Raw genomic sequence first — 20,493 nt, 5'->3', positions numbered from 1 at the left:
TTACTAATTTAAAAGGATTAAAATTTTGTCAATTTTTTTAAATTTTAAAAATGTTAAAAACCCTTATAACATTTTGACAAAAAATTCCGACAATTTTTTTCTTCTTACATGTTTAGATAGATTCGCCTTTTGATGCTGATCAAGAATATATATGACTTATAGGGTCGGAAACGACCTCTTCATTGAGTTTCGAGCTTCTGACTGAACTTTAAATGTTTTGAATAATTAAGATTTACCGCAGTAGAGGTCACGTGGTTATCCTTATTCGTCGTTGATTAATTTCTTACAGTGTAGAGATTCCTGGTGACTTCAATGAGGCTTGTCCATGGTGTCATCGTAGTGAGCTTCTTCCTGGTTGCATTGGTCAGCGGGTATTGCTGGGGTAATCACTATCACTAATCACTATCACTACGCACTATCACAATATATGTAAGCACTGGGAAGGCCACGGACAGACTGAGGTCGATGCGGCTGAAGCGGCTCTATTTATACTCTCCGAGTTAAGAGAGACACAGAGAGAGCTAGAGAGAAAGAGGTATCTCTAGAGCTAGGCATAGAGGGATAGAGGGAAAGAGATACACAGAGAGAGTGAGAGAGAGGGGTAGCCATATCTAGAAAGATGCTGCTGAGGCTGATCAGGTATATATATATAATATATATTATATGGTAGGAATCATAGTTTTTCACTTTAAATGTCAAGACGATTAATTGATAACATTTAATTTAAGATCCCAAGCAGCAACATGCCTTAAATTAAAGTGCTTAATTAGTATGGCCATAAATATTAATCTGGTGGCTACGAAGTGGCATATTCCAGTATCTAATCTTATTAATTTAGTGACTATTAAAACGTTCTGCGGAAATCACACAAATAGGTAATAAAAATCAATTAAAAATTACTATCACTACAATACTTTTTCGAAAGAAACCACTATGTTTTTTATTAAAGTATGTACTTTTTTTTTTTTTTATTATAAAATAAGCTGTTTAAATACTTTATAATCTCTTACTGAGGTCCAATGACATGAACCAGTGTAAGCTTTTTATCAACAAAAATTATTTTCTTGTACACAGAGGTGTTACTTCTTTAGCGAACTATGTAGCTCTTGGACGTATCATCATAATTGCAGTTTTCAGTGAATCATCAAATCCGTTAAAGCTATACCAGTGTACGCTTTTTCCAAAATTAGTTTCTTCATATACGCCAGCCAAGTTGCTAAATAAGGGGGGAATTGTTATAAATTAATAACAGAAGAGGAGACTAGATACCCACCTAAGTTGACAATAACGATACCACCATGCACCTTTAAAATGTTGAGCACAGTGAATGGTTTCGTGAATGTCATTATCGCGATCCTTTGTGGAAAATTGCATTCCCTTGTGATATGTCAATGAGTCGCCGGCGGTGCCCGAGAAAGATCCCACCGATTCTAGAGTGTAGTTCTTGGCCTCACTACCGACCCTGAAATTATTGTACAATTCGTAGCGCTGCTCTCCTTCATAATCCTCCATAAGGATCAGAAGTTCCTGACGAACCGAAGAGGTCAATGCATGCAACCTGCCCAATCCCACGAAGTATTCACCATCAGCTAGGCCAAATCCCTTTTCGTAGTCCTCCCATTCGCGGTAGAAGTCCTCGCTGCCATCCGTTCGCCTTAAGATTATTGTCCATCCTCCGCCATTGGTGTCCTGATCACAAGCGACCTTAAATGACTTCTGGCTGTACTCGGGCACACGGATCACAGTAACGCCGCTTTTCTGCGACTCCTCCAGAGCTTCATAACAATTAGCGGGACGAGGACCTGTGTCCGTCTCACAGGACTCCTCTAGAAGATCTGCCTGACGCTCTTGCTCCGCCCTGGAATTAGCATTCAAATACGATTAATTATAAAAAGTTTAATAAAGGTTACATATTTACCGAACAGCAGCCAATTCTGAACTTAAATCTGCTAGATTAGTGCATATGGATTGCATAGTACACAATTCGTTCATTAAAGCCTTTGGTTCCAGCGCTGTCTTTGACAAGGTTAAGCCCTCCAAAATATTAGCTTGACGCTCTTGCTCTTCACTATTATTGGAATTTAAATCGTTTTAAAATTATATACATTTAATCATAATTATTATATATTTACCGGACATCTGCCACTTGCGATCTTATTAATGCAATATTGTCACAAATCGACAGAAGAGTACATACTTCGTTTTTAGTTTCAATGGCAAAACCATTTGAAATTAATAAAGCAAAAAATACAGCGAACAGCATTTTGACTTCTCTGAAAGTCTTAAGAGAATGAGCCACAATTCTATAATGAAACTCCAAAATCCTCTAGAATGCTTTATGCTGCAAAATTCTTATCTAATCCCCTCAATCTTATCTTTATTATTTCGTATACCCTTGCAGAGGGTACAATTATTATTAGTATTGAGTTATATGAAATGAATTTATATATATTTAAATAGTTCGTTTTTAAAATGTATTTATATCTGTGATATAATGTCATCTGTGATTCAAATTTTTAGATATATAATTCCAGGGTTTTCATTACAGATGATTGGTTTTATATTAAAAATGTTTTTTTTTTACTCCTTCAAAGGTGTTATCCCCTGAGGGCACTAGCTCTTGGCCTTATCATCATAATTGCAGTCATTAATGGATTTCTATATTGAGGGTTGTTCCAGCGTAAGGGTCCTTGCCGATACCTATTATAGCGACCAGCTAAGTTGCTAAATAATAAGATATTCAATTTAATTTTGAACAAAATATGGGACTTGGTAAACCTACCTCTGAAAGCAAGACTTGTACCACCAGGCACCTTCAAAGTAAACTGCGCAGTTTAAATTCATGGAAAGGTCGTTATCGCGGTCTTTGGTGGAAAATTGCATTCCCTCATGATATTTCAGAGCTTCACTGGCGGTACCGGAAAATGATCCCACCGATTCCAAGGTGTAATTGTTATATGCTCCCCCGATCCTGAAATCGTCGTAGATCTCGTAGCGTTCTCCTGCTTCGTCCTCTACGATGACCAGAAGTTCCTGGCGAACTGAAGAGGTCAATGCATGCAGCTTGGCCAATCCCACGAAGTATTCACCGTCCGCTCTGCCAAAGCCCTCTTCATAGTCCTTCCATTCACGGAAGAAGTCCTCGCTGCCATCAATTCGCCTTAAGATTATTGTCCATCCCCCGCCATGAGTCTCCTGATCGCTGGCCACCTCAAAGGAGTTCTTACTGTACTCTGGTACAAGGATCTTAGTAACGCCGCTCATTTGAGAGTCTTTCAATGCTTCGTAACAATTTGCGGGAACGGAATCGGTTTCTGTTTTACAAGACTCCTCCAAAAGATCTCCCTGACGCTCTTGCTCATCGCTAAATGTGCATAAGAAAGACATTTGTAACACTTTATAATTAAATTGATTGAATATTTACCGAAGTGCATCCAGCTCCGAGCTTAAAGCTGCTAGATTGTTGCATATCGATTGCATAGTACACAATTCTTTATTATTTTTGCTGGTAAAAGCCGTTGGTTCAAGCCCTGTCTTAGATAAGGAGAAGCCCTCCAAAATATTAGCTTGACGCTCTTGTTCCTCGCTATTATTGGAATTTAAATCGTTTTAAAATGATATACATTTAATCGTAATTATTAAATATTTACCGAATATCCGCCACTTGCGATCTTATTTCTGCAATATTGTCACAAATCGACTGAAGACTACATACTTCGTTTTTAGTTTCGATGGCAAAGCCATTTAAAATTAATAAAGCAAAAATTAGAGCGAGCAACATTTTGACTTGTCTAAAAGTCTTTAGAGACTGAGCAACATTTCATTAATTAAACGTCAAAATCACATGGAACGGCTTATGCTGCGAAATTCTTATCTTATCCCTTTAAAATTATCTATATTTTTATTAACTACCCTTGCAGAGGGTACTATTATTATTGAATTTATGTATGCTTAATCAATAAGTATTTATATGGTTTTTATATCTTGTTAAAAACGCCATCGGTGTTTCAAATTTAAATGCATCTCTTGGGTAGCTTCTAAATTGCACATTGCTAAGTACAATTATACCTTAACATACATAAAAACCTTAATATATTGTAAATTATGTATATTTTTTGTTTATGATTAAAATGGGTGTTTTACTCATATAATTAGAATATGTTTTACCATTATAACAAGTGCTTGTATTATTTATTGAATGATATTAATTTGTGGCAAGTCAGTTCCTAAATCGGACAGAATTTTGTTTTGAATTCATTCATATTATCTAATCGCTTAATTTAATTCTGTAACCCAAAAAAATAATTAACTGAGCCCTAGAAATTCTATGCCAATATTTTGAAATAACAATTTACTGGAAATTCTCAATGATCGAGATAAAGCAATCAATCTAAATAAAAAACTGTAAAGAATATATTATTTATTATACTCTTTCAGGGTACACACAGAGGTGGTATCCTCAGAGGGTACTAGCTTTGGGCCTTATCATCATAATTGCCGTCTTTAATGCTTTATTGAAGTTCTGGGTATTCCAACGTAAGTATCCTAGGCGATACTTGTTGTCGTAAAGACCAGCCAAGTTGCTAAATAATAGGAAATTCGAATGAAATACGAACATAATATTGGACTTGATAAACCTACCTATTAAAGCAATAATGGTACCACCAGGCACCAGAAAATCCTTCCGCACAGTTCAAATCTATAGCCATGTCGTTATCGCGGTCTTTGGTGGAAAATTGCATTCCCTCGTGATATTTGAGAGCGTCACCGGCGGTGCCAGAATAATATCCCAGCGATTCCAAGGTGTAATTGTTGGCCTCTCCCCCGATTCTGAAATTGTCGTATATCTCGTAGCGTTCTCCTGCTTCGTCCTCTACGATGACCAGAAGTTCCTGGCGAACCGAAGAGGTCAATGCATGCAGCTTGGCCAATCCCACGAAGTATTCATTGTGCACATGACCAAAGCCCTCTTCGTAGTCCTTCCATTCACGGAAGAAGTCCTCGCTGCCATCAGTTCGCCTTAAGATGATTGTCCATCCTCCGCCATGACTCTCCTGATCGCAGGCCACCTCAAAGGAGTTCTTACTGTACTCTGGTACAAGGATCTCAGTAACGCCGCTTCTCTGAGAGTCTTTCAACGCCTCGTAACAATTTGCGGGAACGGAATCGGTTTCTGTTTTACAAGACTCCTCCAAAAGATCTCCCTGACGCTCTTGCTCCGCCCTACAATTGTTATTAAAAAAACAGATAAATCAATTTTAAATCTTTAAATCTGTTTAAGTATTTACCGCACTGCAGCCAGCTCCGAGCTTAAAGCTGCTAGATTGTTGCATATTGATAAAATAGAACACACTTCGTCATTAGTTTTGGTGATTAAATTCTTTGGTACTTTTGCAGACTCAAGAGATAGAGCAGAACCTTCCAAAATATTTGCCTGACGTTCTTGCTCCTCGCTATAATTGGAATTCAATTAATTTTTATAAATTAAATCACACTAAAAACTTACCGAATATCCGCCACTTGTGATCTTATTAATGCAATATTGTCACAAATTGACAAAATAGAACATACTTCGTTTAAATTTTGAACTGCATAACAGTTTGAAATTAAAAATAAAAATAATACACCTAGAAGCATCTTGACTTCTTTAAATGAGTTTGAAGACTAACATCGTTTCTGCTAACTGCCATTTAAATACTCGTTTTGTTCTTATCTAATCGCATATTATATAGCCTTCTTAGAAACGGATTTAATCATTATTTTATATCACCGCAGATGATAATCTGTTAAATCCATAAAACTCTTTGCAAGGGAAGTACCCGAATTCGCTTTAATAGAATATGTTTTTTTTAGCATGATTAAGAATATTATTTCATAGCTATGTGGTAACTAAAATATATCGGCTTGCATCGGAAATTGAACTAAAGTCTACAGTTCATTTCCATTATTGAGTCAGAAAGATATGTACATGTGCCAAGCTGCGTGTGTTGAGTGTGTTTGATGTCGGATTTATGAATAACAGTCAAAATTATATCTCAAACAATGAAATGCTTTAAAGTAATGAGGCTGAAGACTGAGTATCTAATCGCGTTATTATACAGCTATAAACGAACTTGTCTTTTTTATACACTTTGCTAAATGTAGCCTAATATCTATTTATAAAAATAGAAGATAAATTATTATTTTATTTAGATTATTATAGATTTTATTTGGAATTACAAGGCATAAATTGTAATATAATGTTCTCTTGTATTCGGAAAGGATACAGGCCAAAATTAAATAACATTTCAATGAGTTTGTCGATAGTATCAATATTTAAATTTTAAATGTTTCTTTTTGAGTTTGTTCCAATTTCTACGTATCAAAGTTTATAGTACAGAACTTTTCCCTTTGATTAACATTTCTATGCCATTTATCTTGCTCCTTGATTCATTATTACTTCTTTTTTGTTTAAATCGTTTTAGAGATTTTTTCTTTAAGATCACTTGTAGTTATAGGAGTGAAAAGCCTTTTTATAAATCAATTGTTACCATCCAGTTTTTTTTTGTTATTCAGAAAGCGGAAATGCCAAAATATTGATTACATTGATAATGAAATGATGTTGATGGATAATTTCATGTGAAAGTTAAATAATTCAAAAGAAGGGAGAAAAATTTGAACAAAAAGCTCAACATTGTTTTACATTTGAATAAACCAAGGTGTCAATAATCTACCAGCACAATAAGATCTTGACCATCCTGATATCCTGGAAGATACTGGACACGTACTGGACGTGGATTCATCTGTGATCCTGAAGCTTGTGGTACCAATTGCCCTCCTGCAGCATGATCCAAGCCTAAAGCTGGAGTCGGTGGAAGGGCTGCTAGAATCCGCTGTACTGGACGTGGACCAAGCTGTCCTGGAAGAGCCGGCTGCAATTGCTGTTGTGAAGTCAACTGAGCTGCCTGTTGTTGTAAACGGGCTGAGTGACGTCGAAACGGTTGTACTGGAGTAACCTGAACCTGAAGAACTGGAGGGGCAGAAGCATTCTGTCCTACTGGAGCATCTTGAGTTGCTGGAGCATTGTGTACTGCTGGGGCATTCACTAATGCTTGAGAAGCCGAACGTCCTACCGGCATAAGGCGGGATCCAAAGAGATATCGCATGTCACCAAGCATAACGTTCTGCTTGCACAATGGGCACCGTGAATTACGCTCCAAGTGCTGCAGGATGCAATATTCTCCAAAGACATGGCCGCAGTGCAGTGAGATAATGCGATGGTCTCCCTGCGCCTCCCACGGCAACAAGCAAATGGCGCAGGAGTTCTCATAGTTGATTTTCTCCAGCTGTAGGTCCAAAGCTTTCATCCCATCTTCAGAAACTTTGCACTGACGGGTTAGCTCCTCGATCTTCTCCGACATCTCCTGCATCTGAATGGTATTTTGCTCCATGGACTTCTGCAACTCTTCGTGCTTCAGCATTTGCTGACGCAGTGCCTCGCTCTTGGCGATCTCCTGCTGCAACTGCTGCCGCAAGGAATCCATCTCGGTGGTCGGCCCGTCGTCATTCTTTACTCCGGATGGCTGCGACGGATTGGGCTCAAGCAGTTGCTGGTTCTGAGCCTCATTCTTGGACATTTGCTGCAGCAAGGAATCCCTCTCGGCGGTCAACACCTCATTTTTCTTGTTGACCACATCCAGATCACGTTTGAAGTCCGCCATCAGCTGCTCTTTCTTTTGGCGTTCATCTTGAACTTCTTTGATTAGATCGGCGCGTCGCATTTTGAGAATGCTGGGTTTCTCAAAATCCATCTTACCAGAAGGTTGTGGTGCCTCCGGTTCAGTTTCTAGCTTAATTTTTTTTGGATTCACGTCAGACATACCCAAAAATTATGAAAGTAAGCTCAAGTTGAAATAATATCTTTACGTCGCACGCACGTGGCAAGGAACTGTCAGTGTTGAAAAAAGCTGTCGCCGGTAGCCACAATTTTCAATAACTATCGATAAGCCGATAACACTGAGATATATCTTTATCGATGCATCGATGTTTTACACATTTCTAGAAGATTTTACGTATGTTTTCTACGTTTTACATTTTTATGATCAGCGAGCGACACAGCGACTATGACACAGTGTTACCCATACCGGAAATCGCCATGGCCGCCATTTGCTTTAAGTTCCTTACTCAGCAGCTGTTCCGTCTCTCAGGTGCCGGTATCGGTATACGAACACCTTCAATTTGGAAACCCAATTCGAAATGGATGCCCGTCTGCTGTTTTGCAATGGCAGCTCCTTTAAGCTGTATTGTTTGGAGAGGACCCTCTCCTCCTCCTGGCCAATTGTGCCGACTTGAATGCGCCTAAATCCCCAGAGCCCCTATCGTGCATGGAGCAGCTTCTGGCCAACAGGAGCATTTCCTTTCCCTATGCGGTCTCCAAATCCCAGGATTCACACACCTTTTGCAATGTGAAGCTGTTTTGACTGAATGCTAACCTCCGGTAGGGCAGAAACCTGAAAATGTGTACGAGACAGTCACTTACTAGAATGAAGCTAAGACTTAAAAGGTATTCTAAAAAAATATTATTTTTATTATTTTTAATTCAAAATAAGGAGATTGTCCCATTTCATATTTATAGCACTTTAAGTAACTACAAAATGTTACAACAATTTTAGTATCTTGAAGCTAAAAACCCTATTTAGTAGCCATCATATTTTTTATCAGATATTATATAATAATTATTTTCTTCTTAGTAAATGTATTTTTTTATTTACAGAAATACCAATTTTAAATGCCTATAAACATATATGGATAATCATTTGAGTATATATATTCCGATGGCAATAGTGTAGAACTTCTCCGAATAATATCGAGTCATATAGGATGAGTTCCAGTTGTTACCCCTTGAGGTTCTCCGGCTCTTGGCCTTATCATCATTATTGCATTTTTTAGCGCTTCAATATGTGAAGAGGTATACCAGCGTATGGTGCCACCATAACTCGATTTACTATAGAGACCAGCCAAATTGCTAAATAACAACACATAAGAAATTAAATAAGAAATGAAAGTAGTACTTGACAGTTACCTATCATAGCAAGAACGGTACCACCAGGCACCCGTATATTCTACGGCACAGTGACGGGTTTCGTGAATGTCATTGTCGCGATTTTTGGTGGAAAATTGCATTCCCTCGTGATATTTGAGAGCGTCACCGGCGGTGCCAGAATAAAATCCCAGCGATTCCAAGGTGTAATTGTTGGACTCTCCGCCGATCCTGACATTGTCGTACATAGCGTAACGCTCTCCAGCATCATCTTTAACGATGACCAGAAGTTCCTGGCGAACTGAAGAGGTCAATGCATGCAGCTTGGCCAATCCCACGAAGTATTCACCGTCCGCTCTGCCAAAGCCCTCTTCATAGTCCTTCCATTCGCGGAAGAAGTCCTCGCTGCCATCAGTTCGCCTTAAGATTATTGTCCATCCCCCGCCATGAGTCTCCTGATCGCAGGCCACCTTAAAGGGGTTTTTACTGTACTCTGGCACAAGGATCTCAGTAACGCCACTTTTAGGAGTTTCCTTTAAGGCTTCATGACAATTTGCAGAATGAGGATTTTTGTCCGCCTTACAGGACTTCTCTAAAAGATCTGCTTGACGTTCTTGTTCTGCCCTACAATGGGTAATAAATAACAAATATATTTTTATAAAATTGTTAAATGTGTTGAAATCTTTACCGCACTGCAGCCAGCTCCGAGCTTAAAGCTGCTAGATTGTTGCATATTGATAAAATAGAACACACTTCGTCATTTGTTTTGGTGATAAATTTCTTTGGTACTTTTGCAGACTCAAGAGATAGAGCAGAACCTTCCAAAATATTTGCCTGACGTTCTTGCTCCTCGCTATAATTGGAATTTGATTTTTTTTTCTTAAAATTAAATCACACTAAAAACTTACCGAATATCCGCCACTTGTGATCTTATTAATGCAATATTGTCACATATTGCCAAAACAGAACATACTTCGTTTATTTTTTGGATGGCAGAACAATTTGAAATTAATAAAGCAAACAAAAGAGGGAGAAGCATCTTGACTGGTCTATGAGACTTTCAAGACTGAAACAACATTTTCTTTAACAGACAAATGGTATTGCTTGTTTTCAATTTTCGTATCTTATCGTATTTATCTAATCTGAGACAGATTTTGTATACACGTGAAGACGTACTTGTGTCATCTCATAAATAATAATCATTATCTGCCCTTAGTCGTAAAAATGAAGACAGTTTAGCAGGAATTTTGCAAAGACCTGTACTAATATATTTAGTAAAGGTAGTAATAACTGACCTTATCATTATATTCTCTCCAAACGAATTCGACTGATAAACGCCAGTAAATAAGGGGGAATACCGGAATTATTAAAAAACGGAACAGAGGAAGTATTTTAGGAGGAGATATGAGAAATAATTTAATTTCTGTTAGTTTTCCTAAACGGGGTTCCCTCCTGATGTGGTCCGAATTCCTTTAAAATGATGTTAGATTTACGTACTTGGTACTTTTTACATTTTATATATTTGTTTAGGTAGTTTAAAAGACTGGAATATAAATGTGGTGTTATTTTCTTAATTTATCGCTCTATATCATTAAATACAACTAAAAGTTCAAAGACATGTTTTTACCCAACAGCCTGGAAAAATAAGTAACCACATCAATTAGTCAAGACATAGCCATAGCATCACTTATTACTAATTCACGCCTCCGGCAACAACGACAAAGGACTAATATATAGAGACGGAACTACAGGCGAAGGACGATTAGATAAATAGAGAGGGACCGAGTCATTTGTCACTGTGAAATTTATTAAAATGATTATCTCGTATCTACATTTCGCACGGAATGCCTAATTTTTTCCCAGGACAAAGCCAACACGCGCCTCTTTCTGGCTTTCAGTTTGTACATCGCTTTGTGGTATGTTTTTTTTTGTTTCTTTTCTGTGGATTCTTATTAGGGGTACCGAGGCAGTTTTTGCCAATTTGAGTTACTGATAAGGACAACGAAAGCCATGGCCCAAAAAGTGTGTCTATACACTGGGAAATATATGTTGTTATTCTATTGTTAATGCAATTTATTAAGGAAAAGGGATAAATTTATCAAGGTATTTGGTTTAAATGTATAGAATTAATTGTAGAAATTCTAAGATAGCTTTTGAAATATTTTAAAAATATATTGAAAGCTTAAAAATATATGATATATAGAAATAAATATCGCTTTCATTATTATATTGAAAATATTGTTAGATTGGATCTACTGAAATTTCAAGAATGATGCAGTTATCGTTAAAGTTATTAAATATTTTAAACAAATACTGTAAAAATATATTTCATATACTTGATCATTGGTAACCTTTAAAACTACAATATTATGGGTTTTTTATAGACCGAAACTTATCCGATATATCAAACGTAATATGTGTATGGCATTGCTTAAATATAGATTGCTTCATATATAGTCACAAAAAAAATATTGATATTGATTCTAGCATTCCAAATTCAAAAGTATTTTTATGTACATTAAAGTGTTTCCAATTATTTTAGCCAAACAAATTTCTGTCACTGCTTTGGGTGGAAATTTTCGGGCCCTTTGGCTGGGGCCATAGTTTAATTGTGACATTGGAACAACACAACCCCCCGAAAAAGCACACCCATTCCAGAAATCTCACCCTCTGGGGAGGGCAATTAGTTGAACTGCGCCCTGGGGAATTGCGATAATTAAAATGCTTCTGCTGCTGCCGCTACATGCGGAAATATTTTTTAAAGGCAACTAATCTGATTGCTCCTATATCAACTCTGTCAGCTCTGTGTGCTCCTTCTGGAGTCCTTTTGTGTATCAACATTTGCATTCGATTCGATGGCAAAAAGCACTTTAATTTATTTACTTCCCCCACAACCAACCCCATTTGAAAGTCATTTCATTCTAATCCTATTAATTCACATTCAAACAGTTTTACACCATCAAATAGAATTGCTTTCCGAAAGGGAGGCAGCCGAGTGTTTGGCTGTTCATTTTGTGTGGCGTAGAAAAAATTGAATTGCATTGTCTTGCGCCCAGAAAATATATATTTTGGATTGCGAATGGATATTTTTTTTCTCCTTAAAGCGGTATCCTTTGGACAAGGACGAACGCAGCCACCTGGTGCAATCAATATCAAAAAGCCAAACTAGAAAATCCAATCACAGCGACAGCTTTTTTGTAACTGACTGTTGAGTGTTTGATTTCAATTAATAGCAATGGCATTCAGGGTTCCTGCAAGGAGTGATGGAATTTTAAGGAGTGAGAGCTAAAATTAAATAAATAAATCATAAAAAAATTCATGTAAAAACTTAGGTAATAATATATCATTAAAATAACTAGAGAAATCATTTTCAAAAATGTATATTAAATCTTAAACCTTTTCTGTATGAATAAGCAAGTATCTTTTATGCCTTTAAAAACAGACTTCCCCTTTTATTTTTATACAATCTAAATATGTGAGTATTTTAATTTAATTTGTGCCCCCGGCCAAAAGCCTCATTTAAATGCATTTCTACCCAAGTGAAACTCCGCCGCCAACATCATAATAAAGATGAATTTTTGTAGATTGTGTATTTTTCCAGTTCGTGTAGCAATTTCTTGCCAAAAAATTTTTGTTTTTCCCATAGTTCTCCCCACCGAGTTGATTTTTCGGCTTTTATAATGCCGTAGGCAGGCAGTGTAGGTGAAATTTATATAATGAAAGAAGAATCTGGTATATAATATATATACACAGCAGCTCTTTAAGATTTCTTTTTCTTTTTGTGTGCTTGCGTGTTTTTTGGGGCCAGAACGATGCCATTAAATATGCAGCAGACGATCCTAAAACACGTATCATCCTCTGATGCTGCCGCAGCTTCGCACTTTCGTTGCGCTAAATGAGTTTCAGCTGCAAAATTAAAAACTTTATCAGCAGCACGATGGGTGTGTGTATGTGTGTGTTGGAGAAAAAAACTTGAAACTTTTTCATGAAGTTAAAGCAAGGTAAAATCAAATTATTGTGGTTGCTCGCAGGCTGGCAAAAGGATTACGCTATGGTGGCGCCTTTCCAGTACCACCCACCCCCACCCCACATTTTCCACCCAACCTCCACCCCATTTTCCACCTGTAATCCAACCTGCCGGCATTGCATTTTCGGTTTGGAGCAGCCAGACAGAGAGACGCCGACTCCAGAGCCAGACAGTTAGACTCGCCTGGCTGCCTGTTTCACATGAAGTTGGCGCATTCTAATTGAATTTTCACTTTTTTTTTCTCTCTCCTCCAGGATTTTCCGCTTTCCCTCGCGCTCACCTGTGCGACTACGTGACGATGGCCTGGCACAGAAATTGAAATAATTATTTTTAATCTTAAGTACGACTTGCGCGTAATGAGATTTGGATTATCGCGGCACCCCTTTTTTTCTACCAACTCCCCCCACTGGGTAGACACATGAAAAAAGCAACTGATTACTATGAGAAGACGCATAAAAAATGCATAAAAGTGTTACATGTGACAAGAAATTATCACAAAAGGGATTTCATATTTTTGCTACCAAAAATAATGATTAAATTATGAACACAGTGAGTTTTTGTGGTTAAGGTAAAACTTTAAGGAACTCAAATGAAAAGAAATTAAACGAAACGCATTAAATGAGGAAAGGTAACATTTCTGTTTTAAATTAACAAAAAAATGAAATAAATAAATATTTACTGATTATCTGATTAAAATTCCATAAAATTTGTTTTTAAGATCAATACAATACATTCCTCTTTATAAAATGTTAAATATTTATTATTTCATATATGTTTCTGTTTCTATAAGCATTTTTTTCTTAGGGCCAACTCAGTTTCTTCTTCATATATGATTCTTAAAACTTTTTTCTCGCAAATTGAAATTGTTGTAGATAGGTCTTTTTATGTATTTTACATGCTTGATCTTTCAAGGCTTGAATTCTTGGAGTACTGGTCTTTTTATTACATTTCTTATAATTATTATTATTCAGACTTAAAGATGATGATTCTGAGCTCAGAGAACATTCGCTGTCATTGTTACTGTATTCTCCCTCAACGAATTCAAGTAACTTCAAGGCCTTTTCCAACCGATGACGATTTTCCCGATCGATGGTTAGGGTAAACCAGTTGCAATATTTTCTTTTTGATGGTTCTAAATTTGATTCCATTGCGGATTTCTCATATGGTTCTGAATCGATGGTAGAACAGTCGCTATTCTCGCTTCTTGAGGTTTCAGAATTCGAATTCGTTTCAGATTCTTCATATTTTTCCGGGTTAAAGCTAACAGAGCGTTCTGATTCAAAGGTATTTGGACAGCTTTCCCCTAAATCACGTTCTTTTGTACCATTTCGTTTTCTCCCAAAGTTGGCAGCTTCACATAAAGCTGAATTCACTCGATCCATCTCACTTTGGCTTAAATCCGAATAGCTTCTCTGGTTTTGGGGACATTCAATGATTCGGAGTTTTTTCTTAATACTTCTTCCTGCCATAATCAACAGAGTTTCAATTTTGCTTTAAACAATATTATTTTACTTCCGATTTTGATTTTGTAAGACATAAATCAGTGACCGAAAACTGAAACTCGATTCGTCGTCTTTGATTTCCATGACTTGGCCTACGTTGGTGCATAAATTGCCGGCAGGCTGGAAAAACTTTTCCCTCGATCTTCTTTTAGCCTGGCAAATATTGCATTTTCATTAAGTTAAAGTTTGCTTTTTAGTTTAATTTTTTCTTACCCTTTGCGGCTTCCCTTTCTCTCTCTCTTTCTCTCTTCGTTTACTTAAAAAACTTTTTGCGGCAAGTTTTTCGGTTCAAACTTTGCATGTGTCTGTCTATCAGCCTGCCGGGCTGACAGTGTGTGTGTATGGGGTGTGTGTGTGTGTGTGTGTGTGGGTTGTGTGTAAGGTGTGTGTGTGTCTGTGCGTACGAGCGCGTGTAATAATCATGTGCACAGTCAAAGCAAAATGACGATAGCATTGACGCTCTGGCCAAAAACTTTTGACGGGCCCAAGTTGCTCCGGGCCAAGTTGCCAGCTGCCATTTGCAGAGGTCCGCCTTTTCCCAGACAATTTCCCACCAATCTAAAGCGGATTTCTCAATAGCAAATAAGCTTAAGTTAGTTGGGCTGATTAACACAAGTGCCACGGCTAAGCGGTCTCTTGAGAAAGTTATGTCTGTAAGTATACCAATTTAATTTGTAATTAGAAGTTATTCAAGAAATCAAATCAAAGTTAAACATTTCTGCCTAAGATGGATAGATCGACTCGGTTGTTGATTTTAATTAAGATTTATAGGATCGAAAATGACTCCTTCACATCATTAGTCATATTCTGACTAATATAATATTATTAAAAAATGGATTTTTTACAGCAGTCCCAAAAAATTACGTATACGCACTGGTGTAAATATTATTCGATCATAACTAAGCTAAAAATGAATAAATTTCAATTCGGAAAACTGTTCTGTGTTAGTTTTTCTTAGTATAGCAAATTTGCATATTCATTTAACTAATTTAAAAAAATGAATACAATTTTGAAAATTTTTGAATATTTTAACAATGTAATTTAGCCTTATAAAATTTTTAAAAAATTTTGAATTTTTTTTTCTTTCTTACATGGCCAGATAGATTTGCCTTTTGATGCTGATCAAGAATATATATGATTTATGGGAAACGATTCCTTCACATTGCTATAAGCTTCTGACTAAAATTATATTATAATTATATTAAAATATAGTCAAAAAATTACTTATACGCACTGGTGTAAATATTATTTGATCATAACTAAGCTAGAAATGCATTAATTTCAATTCGGAAAACTGTTTTGTGTTCATTTTTGTCAGGTTAATAAATCTTTGCAAGCTTCTGAGTGAACTTATAATACTTTGAATGGTTAAAACTTACCCCAGTAGAGGACACTCGGTTATCTTTCCATCGTCATTGCGTAATTCTTTCCAGTGTAGAGATATATTCTTGATGACTCCAATAGGACTCCTCATGGTCATGGTGATCTTCTTCTTCTGCTGTTTATCCAGATGTATTGCATTGGCCACGTGATAATTTTCGGGTCGAAGGGCAATCACTATCACTACGCACTATCACTATAGATGTTAACAGGTGGGAGGCCACGGACAGACTGAGGCCGGAGCGGCAGTAGTGCCTCTATTTATAGTCCCAGAGGAAAGAGAAAGTGAGAGTGAAAGAGAAACAGATCTTTAGAAAGAGGCAGAGAGAGCTAGGGAGAGAGGTACCACTAGAGTTTTGCATAGAGAGATAGGGAGAAAAAGATACACATTGAGAGAGAGATAGCCATATCGATGATGATGTTATTGATGCTGATCAGGAATATATATACTATATATGGTCGAATATGACTTTTTCACAGCGTTACAAGCTTCTGACTAAAATGATAATACCAAGCTAGGGTATAATTTTAGGCATTTTGAGAGGCCATGATTTCAGTAAGAGACTTTCATCAATTCGTTTATTAATTTGCACTAGTTTTCTTTAATATATTTTTTTTCCAGAAGATAAACCCATTTTTCTTTTTTAGTTTATCAAATTAAGTTTATTTCCATTATTTTCTTTCTTTCCAAAACTTTCTGTTTTGTCTATCAAAAATATGCATACTCTGACTTTGTGATTTCATAAGAATAATAAAACGAAAGACACAAGAATTTAATAAAATTCCAAACTGGAACTCAAAACCATTTTCACACTTGGCCGATCGTTGACAATAAACGAAATTGAACAATTCATTCTATCACCGCACTTTCACACTCCGTTTTTAGATGGATTTTTTGTGTGTCAAAATGAAATGAATAAAATATTAGGTGGCTAACTGGGGACAGAGAGAGGGAGAGAGTCATTGTCGTTTTTTTAATAAACTTTGGCAAGTTCATCAAAAATCTTTTGGTTTATCAATGCGGCAATAGTTCCCATAGAATTGCATTTTTTATACATTAATAGTTGGTCGAATTGCGTTTTTCCTAAAAAAAAAATATTCTATTGTGCGTTTTGGCTTTGATTGCATTGGGGTTCAGGTTGACTTTTGGGGCCTTTGTCATTTTTCGTTTTCAATATTTTATCAGTGGCATGAAAAAATAAATGAAATGAAATTTTAATGCTAACGCAATGGTTATTGTAAACGAATTTTTGCGAAGAGATTTTTTCCCTTTCATTGGATTTGTTTTTATTTGTTTTGGGAATAATAATCAGACTAATGAAAGTTTAAATTAATTATCTGCTAAGGTGTTTATCTATATAACTTTACCCTTGTTTAGATCATCCTTTTAATTGCTTTAGCATATAGGTTTTGTACTTGTCCTGGCAACGGTATCCCGACATCGTTGACCCAAATATAGTTACAGGTCCTTGAGCACTCAACAACTTGTTGGGTCATCCCTTCTGCCCAATGAGCAGAAGTGTTTCTGGTCCGGCTTTTCACCGGGCAATGGACACGGGACTTGGGACTTGGCACTGCCCAGCTGCTCTCGAGTTCCACTAAAGCACATCATTATGTTGGCTCAACTTTCCGATCATTTTTAATTACCCGTCCACGCTGGCTTCTGTTTCCCTCCTTTAGTTTTTTTTTTTCGCCATTAATTCCTCTAATGGAATGCTGCATTAATAAAAAATACGTTATGAGCGCATAATAGAAATAAAAGCTAATGTAATTACATGCCGCACTTGCCTCGCCTTGTTGCAGTGCAAAAGTACGAGAATTTCCGTCTCTTCCATTGCTGCAAGTGAAAATACTAAAAATTTAATTCCACAGTTAGAGCCAGTTGAGCGGCACAAAAGAAGGTGAGTTGGAATGGGTATTTAGGAATTAAGAAAAGGTTTCGGTTAATGGGAATGTCTTTAAAAAAATATATATTTTACAATGCAGAAAACAGAGGGGAAAATGCAGATGCTGTAAAGGTATTTAATGAACTCAGTAGTAATAAATTGAATTATTTGATTAGGGTTAAATTTAAATAAATTGTAGTAGAATAGAATGTGTTATTTTAAAGGTATTTAAATGAATTAAGTTTTAATATCAATAATTGTTTTACTTTCATTATAAATAGGTTTATTTAAAACCTTTCTGATCTAGTTAATTTTTAAGGTAATAGGTGGTTCTTATTAGTTCATAATTTAATTAATTAGCTAACATAATACCCTTTAGAATTAATAACTTCCTTTACACATTTAAACCATTCTTAGTGTACAGAGTATAAGCTAAGGGTTTTCCCCTAAAATTCGTTTGCATTTCTTGCCCTCGCTTTTCCTTACATTTTTTTATATACTTTTGTATTTGTTTTTGTGTATGTTTTTTATGTTCTCTCCTCTCCCCCCCGCTCAACGACTTGCAGTTGTTGTCGACTGTTGGGTGCTTAAAAGCTTTGCATTAACTATTAAACGCAACTTGAATCGCATAACGGTGCTGGGCACACAAACAGACTGAATTCAGAAGGGGTTCCAAGGGGGGAATGGGGGGAATGGGGGCCGAAACACAAACAAATAGAAAATTGGTGTCAGCAAAAGTGGCCGGCGGGCATTTAAAAAGGGGGGGGGGGATGGGGTAACAGGAAAATGCGCAGAGGGGGAAACCCCTAACAATTCCAGTCAAATTATGGCTAAGGGCGGAAAAACTTCCACGCTTATTGTTAGCTGATTTGCGCCAATAAATTTTGAAGCCAAACCAATGGCAGGTAAACAAATATACATTCATAAAATACAGAGTGGAAAATTAAGAGTAAAGTAAGAAATTAAAACAAATTTTTAATGAGGTGAAAAATACAGTTTTTAATTAGAATGTATGGAAATTTAAAAGAATTTTTAATTTGGTTGTTTGTAATTGTTTTTTAATCCGGAGAACCCTCAGCTTAAAATTGTTATATAAAGCATTACATAAATTGAAAATTATGTGTAATAATATAAAATAGAATAAGATATATATAATATGGAATAAAATATAATATTTTATTAGATCTAATCTTATTTTATGGGTTACAGATAAAGTCTTTTATATTATTTTTAGTAAATGCTTTTAAACAAATAAAAAAAGAAGTTTGTTACATAACAAATAATTAAACTAATTTCTTATTTTTTTATCTACATTTTTTTCTTAACAAAATCAAAAGTAACTAAAAGATTCCCTTTTTTTTCCCAGTGCACCGAAACTCGTAGGTTTTCCACTAAATAAATTTTTATTTATTCTACTGCTGCCACGCTTTTACTCCCCTCTCCCTTCTTCACTCCTGTTCAGGAGGAGCACGCGAGGTGTGCTAAAAAATTCATAGAGCATTGGGTAGGGGGAAAGAAAAGGGGAATGGGGAGATGCTTTCCTATGAGAGAGAGAGAGAGGGGAACGTGGAAAAGCGGGATGCTGTGCAGCTGAAAATTCCTGGGCCAAAGGAGTTGAGAGTTTGAAGCTGTTAGCCTGACAGGTTGCAATGCTATAAAATGCAATCAGCTGCAAAGAAAATAGGTTTTGCTTCACCAAACAGACACTGAGGGATCGGTGGGGGAGGAGGGGGTGGAAAACAAGTGGGAAAATGCTGGAGGAAAATGGGAATAACGATACAGGAGCACAGGAGGCTGCCACTGCTACTGGATGGCATAAATTAAAGCGCAACATGAGCAAACAGACGCAGGGCATATTTACCAACACACACAAACACACACACAGTCCACAGTGCAGGGGCGGAAAATGCAGTAAGGAGCGGGAAATTCGTGAGGAAAAGCGAAGTAACGTCAAGTTTATATAGACAAACAGATTGTGGGCTGAATGCGGACATTTAGTGGTATTGCCACAGCAGAACACAAGACACTATGTGCCATGGCTCAAAAGCCTGTCGAGTTTTCCCCTCTCTCTCACTTAGCACATCTCCCCATCTCTCTCTTAACAGGTTTCTCCATCTCTCTCTGTCTCGCGAGTGGATTGAGCTTAATTGCCGGCTGTCGCTTAGCTAGACAAATGCAAATTGTCCAAGTGAAATGTTAGACATCACGTTAAATAATAGAAACATTTAATTACATGATAATAATTTAAATAATTCTAACAAATTCTTTCAAGATTCGATTAAACGTCTAAGTTATAAGGTAAAATAAGGTTTGGTTAATTTAAAAATTAAAGAAACGTAACGCTCTTAAAAAAGGCTTGATAAAATCCTTTTAGCTTTAAAAGGAAAGATATATATTTTTTTATACCAAATAATATAAAACTTTTCAACAGGCTAAACTTCTATTAGTTCTTTCCAAAATATATTCAAATGAAGTCATACAGAAACCCCATCAAAACTTTTTCATACTTAAGCAAAAGTTACAATTAAACTCAATCATCAATAACTTTCAATTTTCCCAGATTTCTTTAGCATCTTCAACCATTTCAACTCCATCAATCGATGAAGTAATTTATAAATAATCTATGGTTAACTTAAAACTTGCTGGATGTATTCAACGAAAAGGCAGTCATAGTTATTC

General features: G+C 36.4%; 5 protein-coding genes and 1 long non-coding RNA gene across 6 annotated transcripts; all 6 read right to left on the bottom strand.

Annotated features, from left to right (window-relative positions):
• Positions 1-1,035: 1,035 nt before the first annotated feature.
• Positions 1,036-2,286, bottom strand: LOC110179768 (fibrinogen-like protein A). Its single transcript, XM_086835187.1, has 4 exons — positions 2,133-2,286; positions 1,919-2,068; positions 1,274-1,858; positions 1,036-1,216 (listed from the first exon to the last, which is right to left on the bottom strand). The coding sequence occupies exons 1-4, from the start codon at positions 2,261-2,263 to the stop codon at positions 1,096-1,098; spliced, it is 987 nt and encodes a 328-aa protein (XP_086691313.1). The 5' UTR covers positions 2,264-2,286; the 3' UTR covers positions 1,036-1,095.
• Positions 2,287-2,597: 311 nt separating this feature from the next.
• LOC110179791 (microfibril-associated glycoprotein 4-like) lies at positions 2,598-3,943 on the bottom strand. The gene is made up of 4 exons (XM_020947403.2): positions 3,651-3,943; positions 3,425-3,586; positions 2,783-3,364; positions 2,598-2,724 (listed from the first exon to the last, which is right to left on the bottom strand). Exons 1-4 carry the CDS (start codon positions 3,779-3,781, stop codon positions 2,598-2,600), a joined length of 1,002 nt encoding a protein of 333 aa, XP_020803062.2. The 5' UTR covers positions 3,782-3,943.
• Positions 3,944-4,403: 460 nt separating this feature from the next.
• On the bottom strand, positions 4,404-5,784 carry LOC110179771 (fibrinogen C domain-containing protein 1-like). The gene is made up of 4 exons (XM_020947389.2): positions 5,507-5,784; positions 5,289-5,453; positions 4,642-5,223; positions 4,404-4,583 (listed from the first exon to the last, which is right to left on the bottom strand). Exons 1-4 carry the CDS (start codon positions 5,635-5,637, stop codon positions 4,460-4,462), a joined length of 1,002 nt encoding a protein of 333 aa, XP_020803048.2. The 5' UTR covers positions 5,638-5,784; the 3' UTR covers positions 4,404-4,459.
• A 398-nt stretch (positions 5,785-6,182) lies between these two features.
• LOC110179769 (uncharacterized) lies at positions 6,183-7,961 on the bottom strand. Its single transcript, XM_020947386.2, has one exon. The coding sequence runs from the start codon at positions 7,857-7,859 to the stop codon at positions 6,702-6,704; it is 1,158 nt and encodes a 385-aa protein (XP_020803045.2). The 5' UTR covers positions 7,860-7,961; the 3' UTR covers positions 6,183-6,701.
• A 728-nt stretch (positions 7,962-8,689) lies between these two features.
• LOC110184843 (microfibril-associated glycoprotein 4-like) lies at positions 8,690-10,087 on the bottom strand. The gene is made up of 4 exons (XM_020953485.2): positions 9,928-10,087; positions 9,708-9,872; positions 9,062-9,643; positions 8,690-9,004 (listed from the first exon to the last, which is right to left on the bottom strand). Exons 1-4 carry the CDS (start codon positions 10,056-10,058, stop codon positions 8,851-8,853), a joined length of 1,032 nt encoding a protein of 343 aa, XP_020809144.2. The 5' UTR covers positions 10,059-10,087; the 3' UTR covers positions 8,690-8,850.
• Positions 10,088-13,781: 3,694 nt separating this feature from the next.
• LOC147643403 (uncharacterized) lies at positions 13,782-15,105 on the bottom strand. The gene is made up of 2 exons (XR_015272196.1): positions 14,762-15,105; positions 13,782-14,701 (listed from the first exon to the last, which is right to left on the bottom strand). It is a non-coding gene; the product is annotated as an uncharacterized LOC147643403 (long non-coding RNA).
• Positions 15,106-20,493: the final 5,388 nt, after the last annotated feature.

Source organism: Drosophila serrata, unplaced genomic scaffold (assembly GCF_035046125.1).
Source record: "Drosophila serrata isolate PLE 108 unplaced genomic scaffold, ASM3504612v1 contig_275, whole genome shotgun sequence".
Taxonomy (NCBI): Eukaryota; Metazoa; Arthropoda; class Insecta; order Diptera; family Drosophilidae; genus Drosophila; species Drosophila serrata.
Note: the sequence above shows the minus strand (reverse complement) of the source record. Positions and strands in the feature narration are given on the sequence as shown.